The 19,185-nt window shown below is 34.2% G+C and overlaps 2 protein-coding genes across 2 annotated transcripts; one reads left to right on the top strand and one right to left on the bottom strand.

Annotated features, from left to right (window-relative positions):
• The first annotated feature begins 8,221 nt into the window (after positions 1-8,221).
• igbp1 (immunoglobulin (CD79A) binding protein 1) lies at positions 8,222-13,787 on the top strand. Its single transcript, XM_055199688.2, has 6 exons — positions 8,222-8,488; positions 9,329-9,640; positions 11,359-11,554; positions 11,654-11,730; positions 11,873-11,982; positions 13,034-13,787. The coding sequence occupies exons 1-6, from the start codon at positions 8,271-8,273 to the stop codon at positions 13,180-13,182; spliced, it is 1,062 nt and encodes a 353-aa protein (XP_055055663.2). The 5' UTR covers positions 8,222-8,270; the 3' UTR covers positions 13,183-13,787.
• Positions 13,788-14,117: 330 nt separating this feature from the next.
• Positions 14,118-18,670, bottom strand: LOC129440372 (uncharacterized). Its single transcript, XM_055199689.2, has 10 exons — positions 18,518-18,670; positions 18,285-18,387; positions 17,734-17,901; positions 17,464-17,536; positions 17,179-17,234; positions 16,664-16,717; positions 16,370-16,435; positions 14,765-14,818; positions 14,463-14,610; positions 14,118-14,291 (listed from the first exon to the last, which is right to left on the bottom strand). Exons 1-10 carry the CDS (start codon positions 18,585-18,587, stop codon positions 14,217-14,219), a joined length of 867 nt encoding a protein of 288 aa, XP_055055664.2. The 5' UTR covers positions 18,588-18,670; the 3' UTR covers positions 14,118-14,216.
• Between the last annotated feature and the right edge of the window lie 515 nt (positions 18,671-19,185).

Below are 19,185 nucleotides of genomic sequence, written 5' to 3'. Positions count from 1 at the left end.
CTGTAATTCCTTGAATTCCTTCCAACTCATCCGGAAGAATCTTTAAACATTCGAATCACCATTTTATAGCAGTTCTGTGTGTATGTAAATGCGAGCATGTTTTCTCTGATCCTTCATCAACATTCTTCCACATCAAAGACATTTTCAGGATATCAGTGCTATAGAGAGATTAAAACACAGATAGTAAGCATTCAATGGCAGCTACAGGAGAAACAGACAGAGAGGTAACCTGCTCTGCAGTTCCTTCTGTCCTTTGATTTGCCTGATTTTTATCTCAGCATTGTTACAAAAAGACAAAGACACACAGACATCTGGGCACTTGCGGTCTCTGAGGGGGTTAAGCTTTGGTTAACAGCTAAGCCTTTATACTTTATTATTAAAGATGCTTGCAGAAATAAAAACTACAGTTAGTTATTAACTATTATCTACTGGCAGGAATATTGAGTGATGTTTCGAAATCAGGGTTGCCAAGTCTGCATTTTTCCTGTAGAAAACATTGCTACAGGTTGTTTTTTCCGCACGTTGAATGTGGCGGCTTGTGACTGCTCATTCGAGGGAGCATATTCGTGTTCGGAGTGTCATGTTTGTTGCTCGTGTTTTCATAATATGTGTTTGTTGCGTCATGTTTACCATGTGCAGCACGTGTTTTGTCAAAATAAGTGCCTGCTGCACATGCATCAAAACCGTTTATGATAAAAGAGACGCTCACGTTTAAAAAATACATGCAAGACACTCCCTAAGAGTAAACTCTGATTACGCATGAGATTATGTGAGTATCTGGCAAACGCGAGCGTCTCTTTTATCATAAACTCTTTAGTCGCATCTGCAGCAGGCACTTATTTTGACAAGACACATGATGCACATAGGACGACTCGATGGGCAGAACACATATTTTGAAATTACGAACCACATACATGACGGGCTACATACATGTTGTGACGAACTTCGCATCGAGTGCCCTCGAAAAAAGAAATCACTGGCTGCCACTGGAATGTGCACTGCAAAAATGACTTTCTTATGGTGTTTTTGTCTTGTTTTCAGTACAAATGTCTAGAAATTCTTGAGTCAAGAGGTATTTTCTTTATGAGCCTAAAATGACCTAAGAAAATAAGTCTAGTTTTAAGACAAAACATATCAAATTTAAGTGAATTTGTGCTTAAAACAAGCAAAAAAATATGCCAATGGAATAAGAAATTTTTTCTTAAATTTACTTAATACAAGAAAAATTCACAAAAAATGTCTTATTTTTAGATCATTCTACTGAAAACAAGACAAAAATATTAAGTAAGAAAGTCATTTTTTGCAGTGTGATAGGATTTTGTTCATCTTATTTTTGAAAACAGACTGTATTTATGATTGGTAGTATGCAGTGCGTTTCAAGAAGAAATTGAGTGTATGCGAGTCACATTGATGTGTTTTATTGCCCGGGTTTGGTTCTGCAGACTTGGCAACCCTGTCTGAAATATTCGTAGGGATTTTTCTATTATAACACTTTTTAATGTTTTCATACATTGAAAACTAAAGACTGTGGAGCATGTGTGTGAGATGGTTTTGATATTCAATAGATGTGTGATAAGGTTAGATTATTAACCATTCTGAAACCAATTCAGGTTTCTCAAGAATAAAGGAAAGATTTTGTGAGTTCCTATTTCGGACAAAAAATATTTCCCCCTTTAGGGAAGAGATTATATTCTCTCTCTCTTTATGTTGACTGTGCACCAGGTGTAAATCTCTATGGAATGCAGTCTTCTCCTGTGTATTGTTTACTAAAAGTATAACACCACACACTCACACAATGAGTATTTACACACACAGTCTGAGGAAGAGTTTATTAGTGCTGAGCTGTTTGCTGAGTGACTGTTTGTGGAAACAGATGCAGGACAATCCCATCAATCTCTGCTGAAAAACTCATTCAAACCTCTCTCACACACACACACACACACAATTTTGTTTCATATCACTGCAGTTCATTGATTATAGTTTCTATATTATGCTAATATTATTTTATATGTGACCCCAAATTTGACCCCTATAGAAATCTTTGACATTTTAGGTATTGGGACAGTCGGGTTGGTAACCCCAAGCTTGCCAGTTTGAGTCTCATAGCCAACAGGTTTTTACTAAGGTGCCCAATGGCTGCCCACTGCTGTGGATGTGTGTTTCTGTTTACGACTGGCAGTCCCACGGGGATGGGTTAAATGCAGAGGTTATTTCGAGTATACTTGATATCACGTCAGCTTCACTTCATTAGACATTATTTAGTCAATTTTCTATATGCTGTTGTTCTTGTGTGGAGCTTTGATGCGGATGTTATGTTCCCATTGGTTTGATTTTCCTTTCTGTAGATGTTTCCAATTCTCGAACTACGCTTTGACTGTGTGTGTGGCACCTGTCGGCTCTGCCCCCCATACTGTTGGTGCTGCAATGAGCACAAAAGGTGCATAGCTGGACACACACACGCACACTTACTTAGAATAGATCTCCAAATATGTGAAGAATCAACAGCATGTGCAAAAATAGAAGTTGAAAACCTCCTAATATTTGCATGTGATGCAACAATGCAGAAATCATATATATGTCAATCAATTCCTCTTGGTGGTCGTTTGGTATTTATTTGGACATGGTCTTTTATTGTTGGCTGTTATTCATTAGGTAGATGATTGATCTATGTTACATGTTTCAAGGGTAGAGATCAGGGTTAAAGGTTATGACTGGGTTAGGTTTAGTCCTCTACTATGAGGGGAATTTTCTTTTCCTAGCCATAGCTGCCCATTAATGTCATTTAAAATGTTTAGGATCCCACCTGCTGCAAGGCCGTAAGCTGCACAATGAAACTTAGAAAGACAATCTGTGTGGTTAAGCGTTAGATGAAGAAAAGGTTGGATCAGGATCAACAGACTGAATAAACACACTCACCTGAGACTAGAGAGAGATCTCGTCTATCACTGTAACAGCAGTGTGACTTTGTTTCTCAACAGCTGATCATGCCAGAGGTTCAGTGATACAACACCATGGGAAACTGAGTGGAGTTTCTGCAGACCTCTGGGAGGATATCTGTGTCCTAACAAAGGCTTAGTCTTTTGAGATAAAGCAGCCCTGGACTGTGATACTTTACAAAGTTGATTTTCAAAGGGTGATTCGGTTAAACACACCCAGACTCTTTCACTGTTTGGGCGAAATCATTAGTATCAGACAAACATGCTAAGTTTCTCTCATACGCTTACACATGCAAAAAACACAGCACAAACCAACGCATACAGTAGCTAAGACCATACTGAGACAAATGGCTCCTCCTGAATGTTAATGTCACATACCTGTGCTTACGTGAACTCTTTTAAAATCAAACCTAACCTCCTTTGTTTCTTGGATTGAAAATTTGAAGATATTACAAAGAAATAGACTATGCGTTCGACAGTCCATACGTTTTTGTGAAGCTCACTTGGTAAAGCATTGTGTTAGCAGGACAAAGGTTATGGGTTCGATTTCCCTGCATAGAAATGTATTACTTACATGTAAGTTGCTTTGGATAAAAGTAACTGGCAGATGCATACACTGAAAAAATGATTCATTAAATTTACTTAATTTTTTAAGGTAAGTGGTTGAAATCAATTTATTTAAGCTACATTTAAACAAAAAAGATTAGTAAAATAAAATAAAATAAAAAATTGAGTAAATTGAATGAATCATTTTTTGAGTGTAAATGTACATGAAAATGTAAATTGTCCTTAATAAATAAAATTTGACAACCCCTTACGAAAATTAATCATGGTTTATTGTGGTAAAATTGTAGTAACCATGTTTTTGTGTATTGCTTGCCATGGTTTTACTACACTAACCATGGTTTATGTTTTTGTCGTTGTTGTTTTTAAACCATGGTGAATTTTGTGAGGGACAGACAATGCAGTGTGGGAAAGGGTTTAATATCACTTTAAAAACAAACGGTGCTAAATAGCACTAAAAGTGGTTCACTGGCTCGTATCATATAGGGGAACCATTTTAAGTGCCATAAAGCACCTAGTACCTGTGTAACACCTGTGTAGAACCATATTGTGCTATATAGAACCATATTTGGGGCTGGTATCACCCCTGGATGGTTCTTCATAGGTGCTTAGGTGCTATATAGCACTAAAAAATGGTTCCCATATGATTACGGGCTTTAAGTGCTATTTAGCACAATTTTTGTTTATGTTTTGAGTAGATATACATAACAATAGGCTTTATGCCCAGCTGCACTACTTCCTGAACTTCAGCCAGCTCCTTGTTTCCTGTCTGCCATTATTGGACAAACTGATTAATCCAGGTGTGCCTGATTATTGTTGTTGTGACTACTGAGGTCAGGCACACCTGGATTAATCAGTTTGTCCAATAATGGCAGACAGGAAACAAGGAGCTGGCTGAAGTTCAGGAAGTAGTGCAGCTGGGGATAAAGCCTGTTAATCGCGATTAATCTATAGCAAAATAAAAGTTTTGGTTTACATCATATATGTGTATGAACTGTGTATAATAATTATGTATATATAAATACACACACACACACACACGCACACACACACACACACACACACACACGTATGTTTACTAGACCTAAAAGTAGGTATTGACCTTGAAATAAAATTTACCTTGAATAATTAACCTGTCAAAAACAGTTCATGTCCAAACACCTAAAGAATTAAAATAAAATAGTTAGCTAGTTTTCAGAACCATTTTGAATTATTGTATTGTGATATTATTTTACAACAATTCAGCACAAACTACACTCAAAAAATACACACAAAAAATAGCTCGTAATCATAGGAACCATTTTTAGTGCCATATATAGCACCTATAAAGCACCATTAAGAACCATTCGGGGGTGATATAGCACCACTATAGCACCAGATATGGTTCTATATAGCACAATATGGTTCCACACAGGTACTACATGGGTGATTCTCACGAAACCATTGAAACACCACGGCACTAATGATTTTAGCTTTAAAATGTGTAATATAGTAACATTAAAAAGCATCAGAATTAACACAATACTGTGTTCTACCTTGCACAATGTGTGATTTCAACATAAGAATTTGTAATTGTAAATTTTATCTCATTTTCTGCTGAAATTCTCATTACCGCAATGTGTCCGGCTGTGTTTGAACATGCGTTATGTTGTAATTTAATCAAATTAACACAAAAATATTAAGAAAAAAAATAATGGGTTGTTTTACTAGACTACTTTAGATGACAGAAAAAATATTTACTGAATATTCATGTATAATAATAATAAAGAAAAATTAGGAAAATGATGAGTCCATGCCTGATGTTCTCATCCTCCGCAACACTTTTTGAGAACAGTTTAAGCACACATACAGAATTGTAATAAAGTTTGATTTTGAGTGACCAAGCACATGGACCAGTTACTTCAAGATGGCCACCAGGTAAGATCATTTTTTTACAGTTAATTTGAAATATTGTCTTGTCAGAATGTTTACACGACATTTTGATTATCATTACCGCAACAGATGCTTATTAAATGTTAATTTAATTAATAGAAGCATAATACTTTGATTTTAAATGCATGTGCAGAATCTCCAATTATGTTCTTTCAGGTTTGTCATGTCATTTTGAAAATATGTCAGGGTTGATGTTTTCTGACTGTTGCGGTAATGAGATTTTTTACGACTAATTTTTTTAATTATGTTACAAAAAGTGTTAAATGATAAGTAAAAGTTTTTAAATTAATGTTCCCATTTTCTCCAGACTTTGTTTTTCAATGTCTGGTGGGAAAAAAGTAAATTTAAGCAATTTTTACATTTTCATGCTTGACATTTTTAAAACCAAGTTTTCGTGAGAATCACCCACATACACAGCAAATTTAGCAGAGTTAAAATTACGGTGTTAATGGAAATATAAAGAGTTCGGAGTTAATTTAACACTGAATTGAGTTAAAACTATTTTATTTAACTCTATAAAAATAAAGAGTTGGTGTCAAAACAGAGTGTTACCACTTTTTTTTTTATTAACTCCTACAGTGTTTTGTTAGTGGAGTTTGTTAACTCTTAGGGTGTTAAGCAGAGAAGATCTCCCACTTTTTACAGCACACACTGAACCGTGTTTTTGGATGATGCAGTTCAAGCAGAAGGTCATCTCTTCACTGTAAATGGTAAGTAAATGTTTAATAAATACAATTTTGATCAATTACATTTGAGAGTTGTGAGGTGATATGTTTTATATTGCTGTTAGTATGAAGTTTAACATTCAAGAGTATAAAGAGTCATGTGTTATTGTCATTATATGAATGCGGCAGTTGAGTTTAGGTCTTAGCCTCAGATGGAGCAATTCATACTCGTATAATGGTTTTGGAAGGTTTTTTTTTTTGCTTTATATGCTGTTTAAGTTTAAAATAAAATATGTTTTTAAATCCATAAATGTGTTCAGGAGATTTGCTTTGGGGACTTTGGAGGAGCACAGAAATAGGCCTACATGAACATTTCTTCAGACGAAGAGGAATTTTATAACAAAGTGAGTATTTTTGTGCAAAACATAAATGTATAACTATTTTCAAAGTATTTTGTAATGTGTTCTGTATGTGAATTCTGTAATGCATTTTGTATTGTTTTTTAATAATGAATGTTTCCCTTTTATTTTTGTTTTATTAACAGAAAAGTTCAATATCTAGTCCGAAGATCTGACCAAGGATCATATCACCTCCTTACAGCTGGTTCATCATATTCTGCTGTTATTATGTGAAGACCAACATGGATTTTGGATTGAAATGAAGTCAAACTTGTTTGTATGAACTGAAGCATCCCGTAAACTGTGTTTATAAATATCTGTACTGTTGTTATACTTTGGGAATGTGCTTTTTAGTTGTCTCGGATGTTAATGTTAATTTAATGAACACTTAAATGCATGATACATTGAGAACAATTTTTCTGTCATAAATAAATGTTGATCAGATGACATTTTTATAAAATCCTTAACAGTTTTTTAATGATAATGAAAGATTATACTGCTGTATTGTAACATTAAAAAAACTGTTTAAAAATAAAGTTTTTTGTCCCAAAAGTACCGTAATATGTTTCTGTCTTTATATTTACCATATTAACACCATAGTATTAAAAAATATAACACTACATTGGAGTTAACAAATTACACCATGGGAGTTAATTTATAACAAATAAAAAATATTTAACACTTATCAGTGTAAATTTATAGTTAGATTTTTAACTCTGTATAGTGTCAATTGCTAACACTTTAAAAGAGTCAATGTGCTAACACTTTCAAAAGTGTTAAAATAACTCTATTGGGAGTGGACCCCATGAGACACTTTTAAAGTGTTGAAATTAACTCTTATAGAGTTATTCTGAGGTTCCAGATTTTGCTGTGTAGGTGATTTATGGCACTTAAAATGGTTCCCTTATGATTACTAGTCAGTGAATCACTTTTAGTGCTATTTAGCACTGTTTGTTTTTAGAGTGATATTAAACCTTTTCCCATACTGCATTGTCTGTCCCTTACAAAAATTAACCATGGTTTTACCTTACAAAAAACATGGTAACTGTAGTAAAACCACAAAATAACCATGGTTTTCAAAAACCATAGTTAAACCATGGTTAGTGTAGTAAAAACAATGACAATCAATATTTGATTGAATTTTATTTATTCTTTTATTTATAGGGACAATTTACATTTGTTGTACATTTATGAAATTGATTTTCTCATCAAGAAGGAAAGAAACACTGTTAATATGTCCTGACATTACACTGTTGACTCTAAATAAATCCAAAGCAATACAATTCAGTTAATATGTCTCGTAAAATGTACTTAATAACTTGAGTCAAGGATTAGGCCTACCCGAGATTAAAACCCAGTTTAAATTGTTCTTACTTCAGTGCATTTACATTTATGCATTTGGCAGATACTTTAATTCAAAGCAACTTCAAGGAATACATTTTATTAATATCATGAATTCTCCCTGGAAATCAAACCCACAGCCTTTGTGGTACTAACAAAATTCTCTTAAAGTCGAGCTACAGGAACAACTCACAGCTGTTTGTTTTAAACAAGCTAAAATTCAGATTCAAAGCCATAATAGTATAATGTATCACTAAAGTTAAAGTGCATATAACAGTTACATTGTGAATGAATCGTTTTGTTGACTGACGGTAGCGCATTATCTACTGCCATCTGGCGCGCAACAGCGGCACTGCACAACGACAACCGACTGGAAACAAAAAATAAACAGGAAAAGACGGAAGCCGAATTGGATCAGAACAACGCTTTGAGAAATGGCGGCTGCTGAAGAAGACCCTAACCGTATACAAACTTCCAGTGATTCAGATGCTCCGAAACTGTCAGATTTGCTGGACCGGGGCTGGAAGCTGTATGAAGAAGTGAACAGCACGAATGAGCCGGGCAATTCAAACGCGGTGCAGGTGAAAGTGAAGCGGGGCATCATGCAGCTGGAGGAGGCGACCAGGATGGTCAGTCAGCTGGGCCTGTTCAGGTTAGACAGAGCACTCAAGATAAAGTGTGTTTACATAAACTCGTGCCATAAAGAGGGCTTTTGTCTGGTCGTCAGCATTGTAACTTAGATGTCGTTCAGTAACACTGACTGTGGCCTTTAGTAAATGTAATCGTGTAACTGTTATGTGGATGAAGTCTGATGAGTCATAGTTGAACCTGCAAACGTCCTGCAGCATCCAAATCTGTTTCAATATTCCGCAGTATGAGCAGATTTCTCTTTTTGTCACACCATAGTTTTTGAGATCTTCCTATGACCTATGTTGTAGCGCCACCCCCACAGTGTTTGTTTACTTACCTGTATTTACGGAACAAGATGTCCCCAAAAGTTTCCTAAACCTTATATATGTCTTCAAGCACACCTGAAGATGTCTTTTGTCATCAAAGTGGTCTTTCTTTGGCAGATAGCTTAATTTGCCTAACCAATCTGAGAAGATAATTGAGTCATATTGTAAATACATTTTCCCAGTTGGTGGTACAGTAGGATAGTAAATATTATTACTGTAAACTGTTTGAATCCGAGTTAAGGAAACATTTCCCACGTTATATTTTACTGTACTTACTATAGTATACATTAGTAAAATGCAGTAAAATGAAGCTTAAGTGGTAAAAAGCAATTTTCTTTATGTGATAATAAAGAATATCTTTCATTTTGGCTATTAAAATAACTTCTAGTTGGTTCCATACAAGCATCATATTCACATTTGTGTTAAATAAAAGCACAACAGCAGGATTTAGTTTTTTATTTGTCATAATAAATGACCATTTTAAAAACCAAAAGGCATCGCAAAAGCTCCTCATTGCTTTCATTGTTTTCTTGTAGTCGTAATGAGGCTCTGGAGGAAATCAGCACCACTGATCTGAAGTACCTGCTGTTGCCGGCTTTACTTGGAGCTCTCACCATGAAACAGGTGTACAACAGCAAGCGTCTGGAGCACGTGCAGTCGGCTCGCGCCTACTTCATGGACTTCCTGCAGCGATGTCGGAACTATGATGTGTGCAGTTTTCAGCTGCCTAAAACCACTGAGAGTAAAGAGGATACTCCCACCGAAGAGCAGACAAATCTTGCCCCCGTGCCAATGTCACAGCAAGACCTTATCACCATGGCAACACAAAGACAAGCCAAAATCCAGAGGCAAGTTAGGCTGCTATGAATTATTGATTATTGGGTGATTCTCACGAAATCCAGACTTAAAAGGTGTCCAGCATCAGACTTTTTTAAAAAGCCCTTGAATTAAGATTAAGGTCTGAACTTACTATATAACCATTATTTTTAGAGGATTTCAAAAATATTTCCTATAGAATTATTTACATTTTTAGATTATCATTACAGCAACATGATATTACATTAAATATATGCATTTACAAACTCATGTTTCGGTAATGAGAACTAAAAAGTTGTCGAGGTACTATGACAAACTAAACTTCAACTTTTATCTGTAGAGAAAAAATAAGAACTGCTTACCTGGTAGCCATCTTGAGTGACACAGTCAATTATGTCCCTTCCAACAAATTTGTCTTTAAATGGTAGTTCATTGAGGGCTAAAACAATGATTGAAAATTGTTGCGGAGGATGAGAAAATTTTTCTTGGACACATTTATATTCCTTATTATTGTCTCTACATTTACCAATGATCACCAAATACCACATGTTTCTTTACTGTAAATGTTTATAACATGCACTGAAGCTTTTGATTTTTAGATTCTTTAATTATAAATATTTCCATGTCAAAGAACCCAAATCCAGTCATGGACACATTGCGGTAATGAAAATTTTCCCCTTAAATGTAGAAAAAAACTCAATTGGTTTGTATGATGTCATTTGAAATCATGTGCAAATAGTACATGAAGAGATGTTTGTAACTGTATGCTTCTTATTTTGATACTCTTACTTTTTTTTCAAAATGTTTCATGACACCTCATAAGTCTAATTTCACGAGAATCACCCTATTGGGTGACATGGGTATATGTATTCATCCATAATTTATTGTCTTGGGGCATGCCAGTGAAATTTTAATTTTTACATTTAAGGGTCAGTGACAAAAATGGTTTGGCAAGATGAGAAATTCAAAAATCTTTAAAAAATTGTTTTAAAAGCATGCAGCAGGTATATTTTAATGCACATAGAGTATTTATGTTGATTTAATTACATTTGCACAATTTTTATGAAAGTTAAGACTGAATGGACCTGAAAATGTCAAATGGTGTAACTGCTAATTGCGCCAAAGAATGAGAAATATTAAATATTTTATCCACCTTGATGGCATGTAAGTGTAAACATTAAAAAAATCATTTTAAAATATCACATGAAAATAAATTTAATTAGTTATTACTAGATATACATTTTTATGCATTTTTGTAATATTTGTCCGGACATATGCTGAAAACAGCTCAGTTTTCTAAATAATCTTTCACAAATGATGTAAAAATGTATCTAAAAAAAATCAAATTACACTAAACTAGATATTACATTATATTTTATTCCACATTTTTATGAATTGTTTATATTTTTATTTAAAAAAAAAATACTACTTAACACCAATTGACACAAATCGGTTACACCAAATCTTTCCAAATGAAATGAAACCAGAAATTTTAGACTTGGTCCTCAAAAAAGAGAATGTATGCAAGTAATCAGCAAATTTATTTTGAAATATTAACCCTTTTACATTTAATGAACCATACAGACACAAAATAATTAACGTCACGTCATTGACCCTTAAAAAAAAAGAGAGCGCATTTAACATGGCAACAATAAGTGTAGTTTACAAAGCTATGTTTACATGTAGGAATATATGATATTAATATTTGTAATATTATCACTAATGTTTGTGTAATGTAATTTGTTTTCAGGTTTAACCAGCGTAAAGAGACCGAAGCCAAACTGGGTGAGATCAGAGGGCTGGTTGAATCAGGGTCAGCCGATGAAGAGGTAGTGAGAGATTTTTACCTTCTGCACGTGCGCAAATGGGTCACGCTAGCCCTTGAGGAGATCGACTCCATTGACCAGGAAATAGAGATACTGAAACGTATGGAGCTCTTTAAGCAGGTAATCAATCGTGGGTCTTATGTATCTTAATGTCATTAGGAAATGAGCATACGTTATGTCAGGGCTTTGTGTAATAATCCTTTCTTTGTTTTTCTTTAGAGCGCACCACAGCCATCCCCACCTAGAAGACCACCCATGAAGCCTTTTATCCTGACTAAGGATGCTGTGCAGGCAAAGTATGATTATCTATTTTGTCATCTGCATATTTAGAGTAAATTTGTTATTAAAAAAAATATATATTTTTTTTATACATCCTTAAACTTTATGGCACTATTGCTGTTTTTGTGTGTGATGTTATTGTTTTGTCTGTGTATGCAGAGTGTTTGGTGCTGGGTATCCCAGCCTTGCTACTATGACAGTGGATGATTGGTATGAACAGCATAAACGGAAGGGATGCTTACCTGATCAGGGCATACCTCGCAGAGCAGGTACATACACACATTTACTGAATTGTGTGCTTTTGGATAAAATAATCAATATTTTATCGTAATTTTCTGTAGATTTTAACTCACTTAAATTCCCTTTTTAATTTCCCTAATTGATTTTAACACGTATTAGCACTATTATTTATTATGTATTAATTATAAATTGGTAGTGCAGTGACAGATATATTATCCAGCCTTTAAAAACCCAGCTAAAGTCATTTTTTGTGATTTACTGTCTCCTATATAAGATCATCCTACATAATGTAAAGAATAATGTGAATATTTATATACAGTACTGTGCAAAAGTCTTAGGCCACCGTGCCAGAATTAGATTTGTTGTTTTTGCAATGTTATACTGATCATGTATAATTGTTACTCGGTCTCTTTAATAGAATACATCCAGAAAATACAGGAAATGTGTATGTAGTATTAAAAACTGTATAAAAATGTAAACTGATGTGTCAAGTTTTTAGGGTAAACTCCCTTCCACTTGAGCAATAGCAGGAAGCTGCAGGATCTCTTAAACCTAAATAAATTAAATCCTAATTTCTAATTTTAAAGAAATTAGTCTTTTTACTAAAGAAGACATTTAGTCCTGAAAATTTAATTTTGTATTTGTTGTACGTATTTCCTTTATTTTCTGTTTGTATCTTAATAAAATAGATTGAAAAATAAATATGGATGGACATTAAAACTTCTAAAACAACAAGTCTGGTGGTGGTGGCCTAAGACTTTTGCACAGTACTTTTATATAAGGTCATGTCAAAGATTGAAACCAATGAGTAAAATCAAACTTTGATGCTCCTAATCTCATTATTAGTTGGATTTCATAGACAGGGCCACATGTTCAACATTAGATGATATTTATTTTATTACATTTATATAATAATATATTTATTTGTATATTGTGAACTTCCCAGATTTTAAAACTGAGCATTTTATACAAAAAACATTTTTTTTTTTAAATGAGACTAACCAGTTTCAGCAAGGACTAAACATTTTAGCACCTAGTAATTTTTTAGCATTGCATCAAAATGATGTCTCTTTCTCACAGTGGATGGTGATCCCGAAGAGGACGAGAGAGCGGAGAGAGAAAGAAAGGAGGAGAATGATGATGAGGAAGCACTGCAGAAGGCACGCGACTGGGATGACTGGAAGGACACACACAGAAGAGGATATGGCAACCGCAAGAACATGGGCTGATCTGAAAGAGTCACGCCTCCCGTCAGTTCCTCGAAATAAACCTCTCCCAATGCACTCAATATGTGACACATCAGGGAGTGGTGCTGTTGTGTCAAGGTTTTTTTCTAAACCGAGATTATTTGATGTTCTTTTTATCTGTATCATTCTTAAAACATGGTGAGCTGTAATGAGACCAAGAAAGGTTTCTTTGCATCTCTTTAAGCGTTTGCCTTCACAACACTTCTGCTGTAAATATATCCCAGTACTTTTGGATTTATACCGTCCAGTACTGCTATTTGTTAGTGTCAAATTCAGCTGAACTTTATGCAGTTTGAGTTGGAGTCACGTTATCATTTAACTATTAGCAGATACTGTTAAGCCTCAGCTGAACCTCTTCCAGGAAAAATGAGATCGGTATGAAGAACAACTAGAAGCATAATGAGCACCGGATCCTGAAACTGCTTAACAGAGATCAGAATGGCTGAAGAAACTGCGTGGAAACAAATATTGTAGACTGCCTTTTTATTCTTAAAGTTATTTATTACACTATCTTTGGAAAAGCTTTGTATAAAGATCCTAAGTAAATGTATCTGTCTCTGTTACATAAAAGAATCGCAAAAGTCTGACGCAGTAGTTCAAGTCTTATTACATATAATCAACATGCCAAGCTGGTTTGAAAAATTAATTTTGTTGTTTTAGGGAGACTCTCCCTTTTGCATTAAAAACATGTTAATGCCAAACCTAATCTAATGTGTACAATTCAGAATTGCATTTAATTCCTAAATTGAAGTTAATCGTAAATTGTGTTAACAGGATAGTACAGAATTATTTTTTAGATTATAAATTTGAATACAAAGAAAACAGAATAAAATGAACCTTAACTGCTCTAAATGCAGTTTTTAGGATTTATGGGGTATATAAAGAGATGTTTCCAGACACATTAAATGATATTCATGTAATATTCAAGAACATTTTTAGTTTATTTTCACTTTAAAACACATTTGAGAAGAATCCTCAGTTTTTAATCACAAAATGATTTTAACAGCTAGTCCAGTCTAGTATTGTAGATTTACTTGGGGTCGTGGAAATCCACCACGAGAGTTTCTACGATCGGTAGAATAATCCGGAATCTGATAAAGAGACGGAAACAGAAATGACATAAGCTTTTATAGAAGACCTTTGATCATCTGCCATAAGATACTGAACATTAACAGAACAGCGTTGTACTGCTCCATAAACACTTCAGGATAAAATCTGCTACATTTTGAAATGGATATTTTTGGTACATATCTGTAACATACCACATCCTCATATAGATGTGAAGGAGCAGTTTGTCTGTAATCATTACGGTGAACTGAAGAAGGACCTCTGTTGTCATAGGGGTTTGGGCTGGGTGAATAATCTCTAGCATAAGGGTTGTTAACCGTCTCACCAGGACCCGTTAAATAGCTAAAATCACAAAAATACAGTCACTCCCAAAGCAAATCATTCCCAACAAAGGTATGGTGTAACTTATAAAGTTCAGAATTGGACAACATGTTGCATACAGCATGAATCTGATATCATGTATTTATTAGATGGTTAAGAAGAGAAAACTTATTACCTGAAGGGTCGAGCAGGACCCCCGATAGGAGGATCACGTGTCCCACCAGATATACTGTGGATATCAAAAAAAAAAAATTATATAACATTTTATATAGCATTGCTAAGATTTGCTCAAGGCTTGGTGTCCAATGTAAATGGAGAACAACAAAGATTTCAGTTGTTGTCACACTTGTCTAGTTTACGTTTTTATTTTTTTACTGCTATAGTTTACAAAGACATTGGGTCTCATTCACTAAGCATGCGTACGCACAAATTTGTTTGTGAAATGCGTGTAAGGACTTTTTAACTTACAAATCATGATTCAACAAAAACCTCCACACCAAAATTCATTCTAAATGTATGCAAAAACAACTTAACCCCATGTACGCAATAATCATCAACAAGGAAAAAATATATAAAATATATAAAATGTATATATTTATATATATATATATATATATATATATATATATAAAATTCCGTAGAAATTTGCAGCTGGGTTGCCGGTAACTTACCGTAGGTTTAAACTTATGTTATTTACTGGCAACATTTTGTTCAAAGTTAAATAAACATTAAACATTTACAAGTCTTTGTCTTTACAGAGTAAAACCAAAAAAAACAGCATCAAGCCAAACCTTCTGGGAAATAAAATCTGAAGCAAAAAACAGAAACAGATTGATGATGATTTCTGGTTTCCAGAATGCTTTGCATGAGGCTGTTATTGTATAGTTTTATTCTGTAAATATAAAATATATTATAGGGTTCTTTTTCCGTGTTCATGATTGTTGCGCACGTGTTGTCTAAGTTTTTCTTACCTTTTCGCAAACATTTAGAAGAAATCCCGGCATGAAAGTCCCTGTTGAATCATGACTTGCAAGCCAAAATGTCTGTAGGCAAATTTGTGTGTGGGGCGTAGCCACGAGGGGGCCTGGGTGGGCCTTGGCCCCTTCATTTACATGTCCGCCCCCTCAGATTTCCAATTGCTTAAAATAAAATAAGAAAATGTTGATTTTTTTAGTCTGATTGACAGATGTTTTCAAACTTGATTGGATCAGCTCATGTCACGTGTTGTTTGTACGTAACTTATGCTGTCATCTTTGCATGAGAGTTCATTATTATTTGGTGACAATGGCAGCTGGCGCGCAAAGTACAATATTACGCTTTTTCAAAAAAGCACAGAAAGATGAGCGAGAAGAAGAAAATGTGCCATCTATATCATCTGAGTCTACTTCATGTTCTGCTGAAACGGTGAAGTAAATACGGTGAGAGAAAGAGAGACAGAGAGAGAGTTGCCCCCTCAATTTAAGATGGGGCCCCCCAAAAATAAAATTCTAGCTACGCCCCTGGTACGCATGCTTAGTGAATCCAATGCCTGTAACAATGCGCACCTGGCAGTAAATGTATTTTGCTGCCATATATTTTGAAGTACAATTAAATTTGCTTTATATGTCCTTTCAGTTTTCTATTATACATTTTAACCAGTGGTAAGTTCCTGTAACAGAAAATAAGTTGAAATTGGTTAACACATGTTTTGAAATAGTAATTTTGAAAGCATTGTAACAAGTAAAAAGCCAATTTATTGTACTTCGAATTTAAAAAAGTTTTTGTACAGCGTTGTACATACTTGTATGGTCCTTGGGGTCTTCCACCAGTTGTTCTATTAGGATATGACTGCATACTATTGGATGAGCTGAAGAGTGATACAGATAAATACATGATAGTATGACCAACAGATACAAATACTTTCCAACAGTATTCTGCATTCATTTAATACCAACAGTTTTTGTTATTGTGTACTGAGTAGCCTAAAATGTAAATTTTCACATAGCAGGTATGACTTCTAATAACAGTTAGCTTGTTTAAATGGCAAACAATATATTAAAAATTAAATTGTTTGGAGCATAGCATTATTAATTACCTATAGGGCTGTGCAGGACCTTCTGTTGGGGGATCACGCATCCCAATGGACATACTGTGGATGACATGAGCCGCATATATTTTTTATTTTTTAACAATAAAAAGATCATACTTAAAAGATCTGAACACAAAAACAACAAATCTAATATATATATAGTTTTTGCAATGTTCTAGTGATCATATATAATTGTTTCTCAGTCTCTTTAATAAAATACATCCAGAAAATACAGGAAATGTGTATGTAGTATTAAAACTGTATGAAAATGTAAACTGATGTGTCAAGTTTTAAGGGTAAATTCCCCTTCCACTTGAGCAATAGCAGGAAACTGCAGGATCTCTTAAACCTAAATAAAATTAAATCCTAATTTTTTATTTAAAAAAATTGTCTTTATACTTTATTCTGCTCAAAAACGCTCAAGATGCGTTTAGTGCCAAGAGAGGTCACACTAAACACCAACACAGAAGACATTTAGTCCTGAAATTTTTTGACCCAAAAAGACAAAAACAAAAGCTCACCTGTTGCCACGGTTGGGCATGGATTGCATGGGAACATTGTTAGGGGCAGGTCGAGCCTTTGAAAGCAAGGTTGAAAGTCAGAAATAAAATGATTTTAAAAAAAGTGTGTTTCTTTGTTTCTAAATAAGTCACAGTGATTTTTATGGCAACTTCATGTCATGCTATAGTATGGTTTGTCAAGTGATGCTTTTTTCAGATTCATGTTTTTTGCTTATAAGCATGCCAGCGTTTTATTGATATTAATAATTATTTTCACACACAAAACACATTTACATGTCGACTTACATTCAGATCAGATGCGAATGTAATTCCAGGAAATAAATCCTCCTCTTTGGGAGAAACTGTGTTGATTTTATTTCTGAACACGTCCATGTGGACAAAGAGACAAAATGGTTATAACGCACAATGACTTTAGTGCATTTTGAGCTGTAAAATTTAATCATTTGTTTTACTTTCTTTCATAAATTGTAAGAGACATAATCTTGCTCACACACCTAAATAGACATTATCACAATAAAAATGCATTTAACTACAATAAAAAATTATGTTCCTTACTCTTTGTTGTTCTTTGTGTTTGATGACAGCATTATCAAGAAAACAATAATCCCCACAAGCACAGCAAGCGCGACACCAGGCAGAGATGCCACCAGGGCAAAGGTCACAATTGTCCATCTCTGAGAACAGTCTTCATCAATGTAAAACTCACCTTTTCGGTTATTGCACCTAATGTAAAATTATAGAAAAAAACGTAGGTTTTGTATCACAGAAAATTTTTGTGCCCGTTATTTTACGGTATGTTTATGGCACCCCAGCTGTCAGAATTTTACATTTTTTTAATGGATTTTTTTACAGTGCAGAGAAATAAAACTGTAATTAAAAACAAGCTTTAAACTACATTGTAAATGACTCAAAAGGGCATTAGGAAGAATTCAGATTTTCATTTTAAATATATTAAAAATAAATCAATTTAAACAACTAATCATGAATAGTTATCACAATTTCACCATTCACACAATAAAAATGATTTTTTTATTGGAGGATTTTACATTTTATAACATTTGATTTGATGGAGCTGTGGACATACCAAGAAAAAAAAGTCTAATTACCGACAATATGGTTCTCCTTCAAAACAGGCACATCTACTAACTTTTGTATCACAGGTCCAGTCGTTCAAACATTGGCCAAAGTCAATTACACGAGAACACACAGCTGAAGAATACACAAACTTCAGTAAGAGCTTAAAGTATTGGTCAACACATATAGTTGATGTTTAATGATTAAATCAATTGATCAAACTCAATAGTAAGTGTTGTCATCAACATCACACACACAAACTTACGTTCTGATGTCTGTCCAGTTACCTTATTAGTAACAAATAAGATGAAACACACATATATTAGGACCTTCATGTTTTTGCTCCTGCACTCCTCCGGCACACCTGATCAAAGTCACTTGCACATAGGTACTTTGCACCAGACTATGGTATTTATGGTGTGGTATACACACCCAACCACGTGTAAATCTATGATTATTTGGGTAGTTGACAAATGTACAAGTACATATTGTGACACTATGTGAACTCTCATCTAATATTAGGATCTTTAAAAAATATTATCTTAGAGATATTAAAAAATAATTGTGTAACCTACATACTTTTAATATTACTTTATTTTCAGCTTATACATAACCTATACAAAATAAATGAAATGAAACAGAAATCTTAAGTTATTCAGTACTTATTCCGTTTAAAGGTTTAGCGGAGGATTTTCTTAAATTTTAGAAAAGAACCGCCTTCTCCACTTTTTAAAAAAAATGCAATTGCGCAACACTCCTGATTGACAACTAGGAGAACCAATAGTCTTGATGATCCACCCGGAAAAAGAAAATCCTCCGCAATACCTTATGAGTATATCATTTTTTGTCAAGTGAAATTAACTTTAAAAAAAAAATAACAACTCATTTTGTTTAGTGACTTATACTTGAATGTATTTCACCATCTGTACTGTC

Source organism: Misgurnus anguillicaudatus, chromosome 22 (genome assembly GCF_027580225.2).
Source record: "Misgurnus anguillicaudatus chromosome 22, ASM2758022v2, whole genome shotgun sequence".
Taxonomy (NCBI): Eukaryota; Metazoa; Chordata; class Actinopteri; order Cypriniformes; family Cobitidae; genus Misgurnus; species Misgurnus anguillicaudatus.
The sequence above is the reverse complement of the archived record's forward strand: the minus strand, read 5'-3'. Positions and strand labels throughout refer to the sequence as shown.

Excerpts from the sequence above, each read along its gene's own strand:
- LOC129440372 (XM_055199689.2), bottom strand. The coding sequence starts at position 18,587 with ATGAAGGTCCTAATATATGTGTGTTTCATCTTATTTGTTACTAATAAG. Across the intron at positions 17,537-17,733 it reads AACACAAAGAACAACAAAGA|AAATAAAATCAACACAGTTT; the intron begins GTAAGGAACATA and ends GGACGTGTTCAG. Across the intron at positions 14,292-14,462 it reads CACATCTATATGAGGATGTG|ATTCCGGATTATTCTACCGA; the intron begins GTATGTTACAGA and ends TCTCTTTATCAG.
- igbp1 (XM_055199688.2), top strand. The coding sequence starts at position 8,271 with ATGGCGGCTGCTGAAGAAGACCCTAACCGTATACAAACTTCCAGTGAT. Across the intron at positions 8,489-9,328 it reads AGTCAGCTGGGCCTGTTCAG|TCGTAATGAGGCTCTGGAGG; the intron begins GTTAGACAGAGC and ends GTTTTCTTGTAG. Across the intron at positions 11,731-11,872 it reads AAGGATGCTGTGCAGGCAAA|AGTGTTTGGTGCTGGGTATC; the intron begins GTATGATTATCT and ends CTGTGTATGCAG.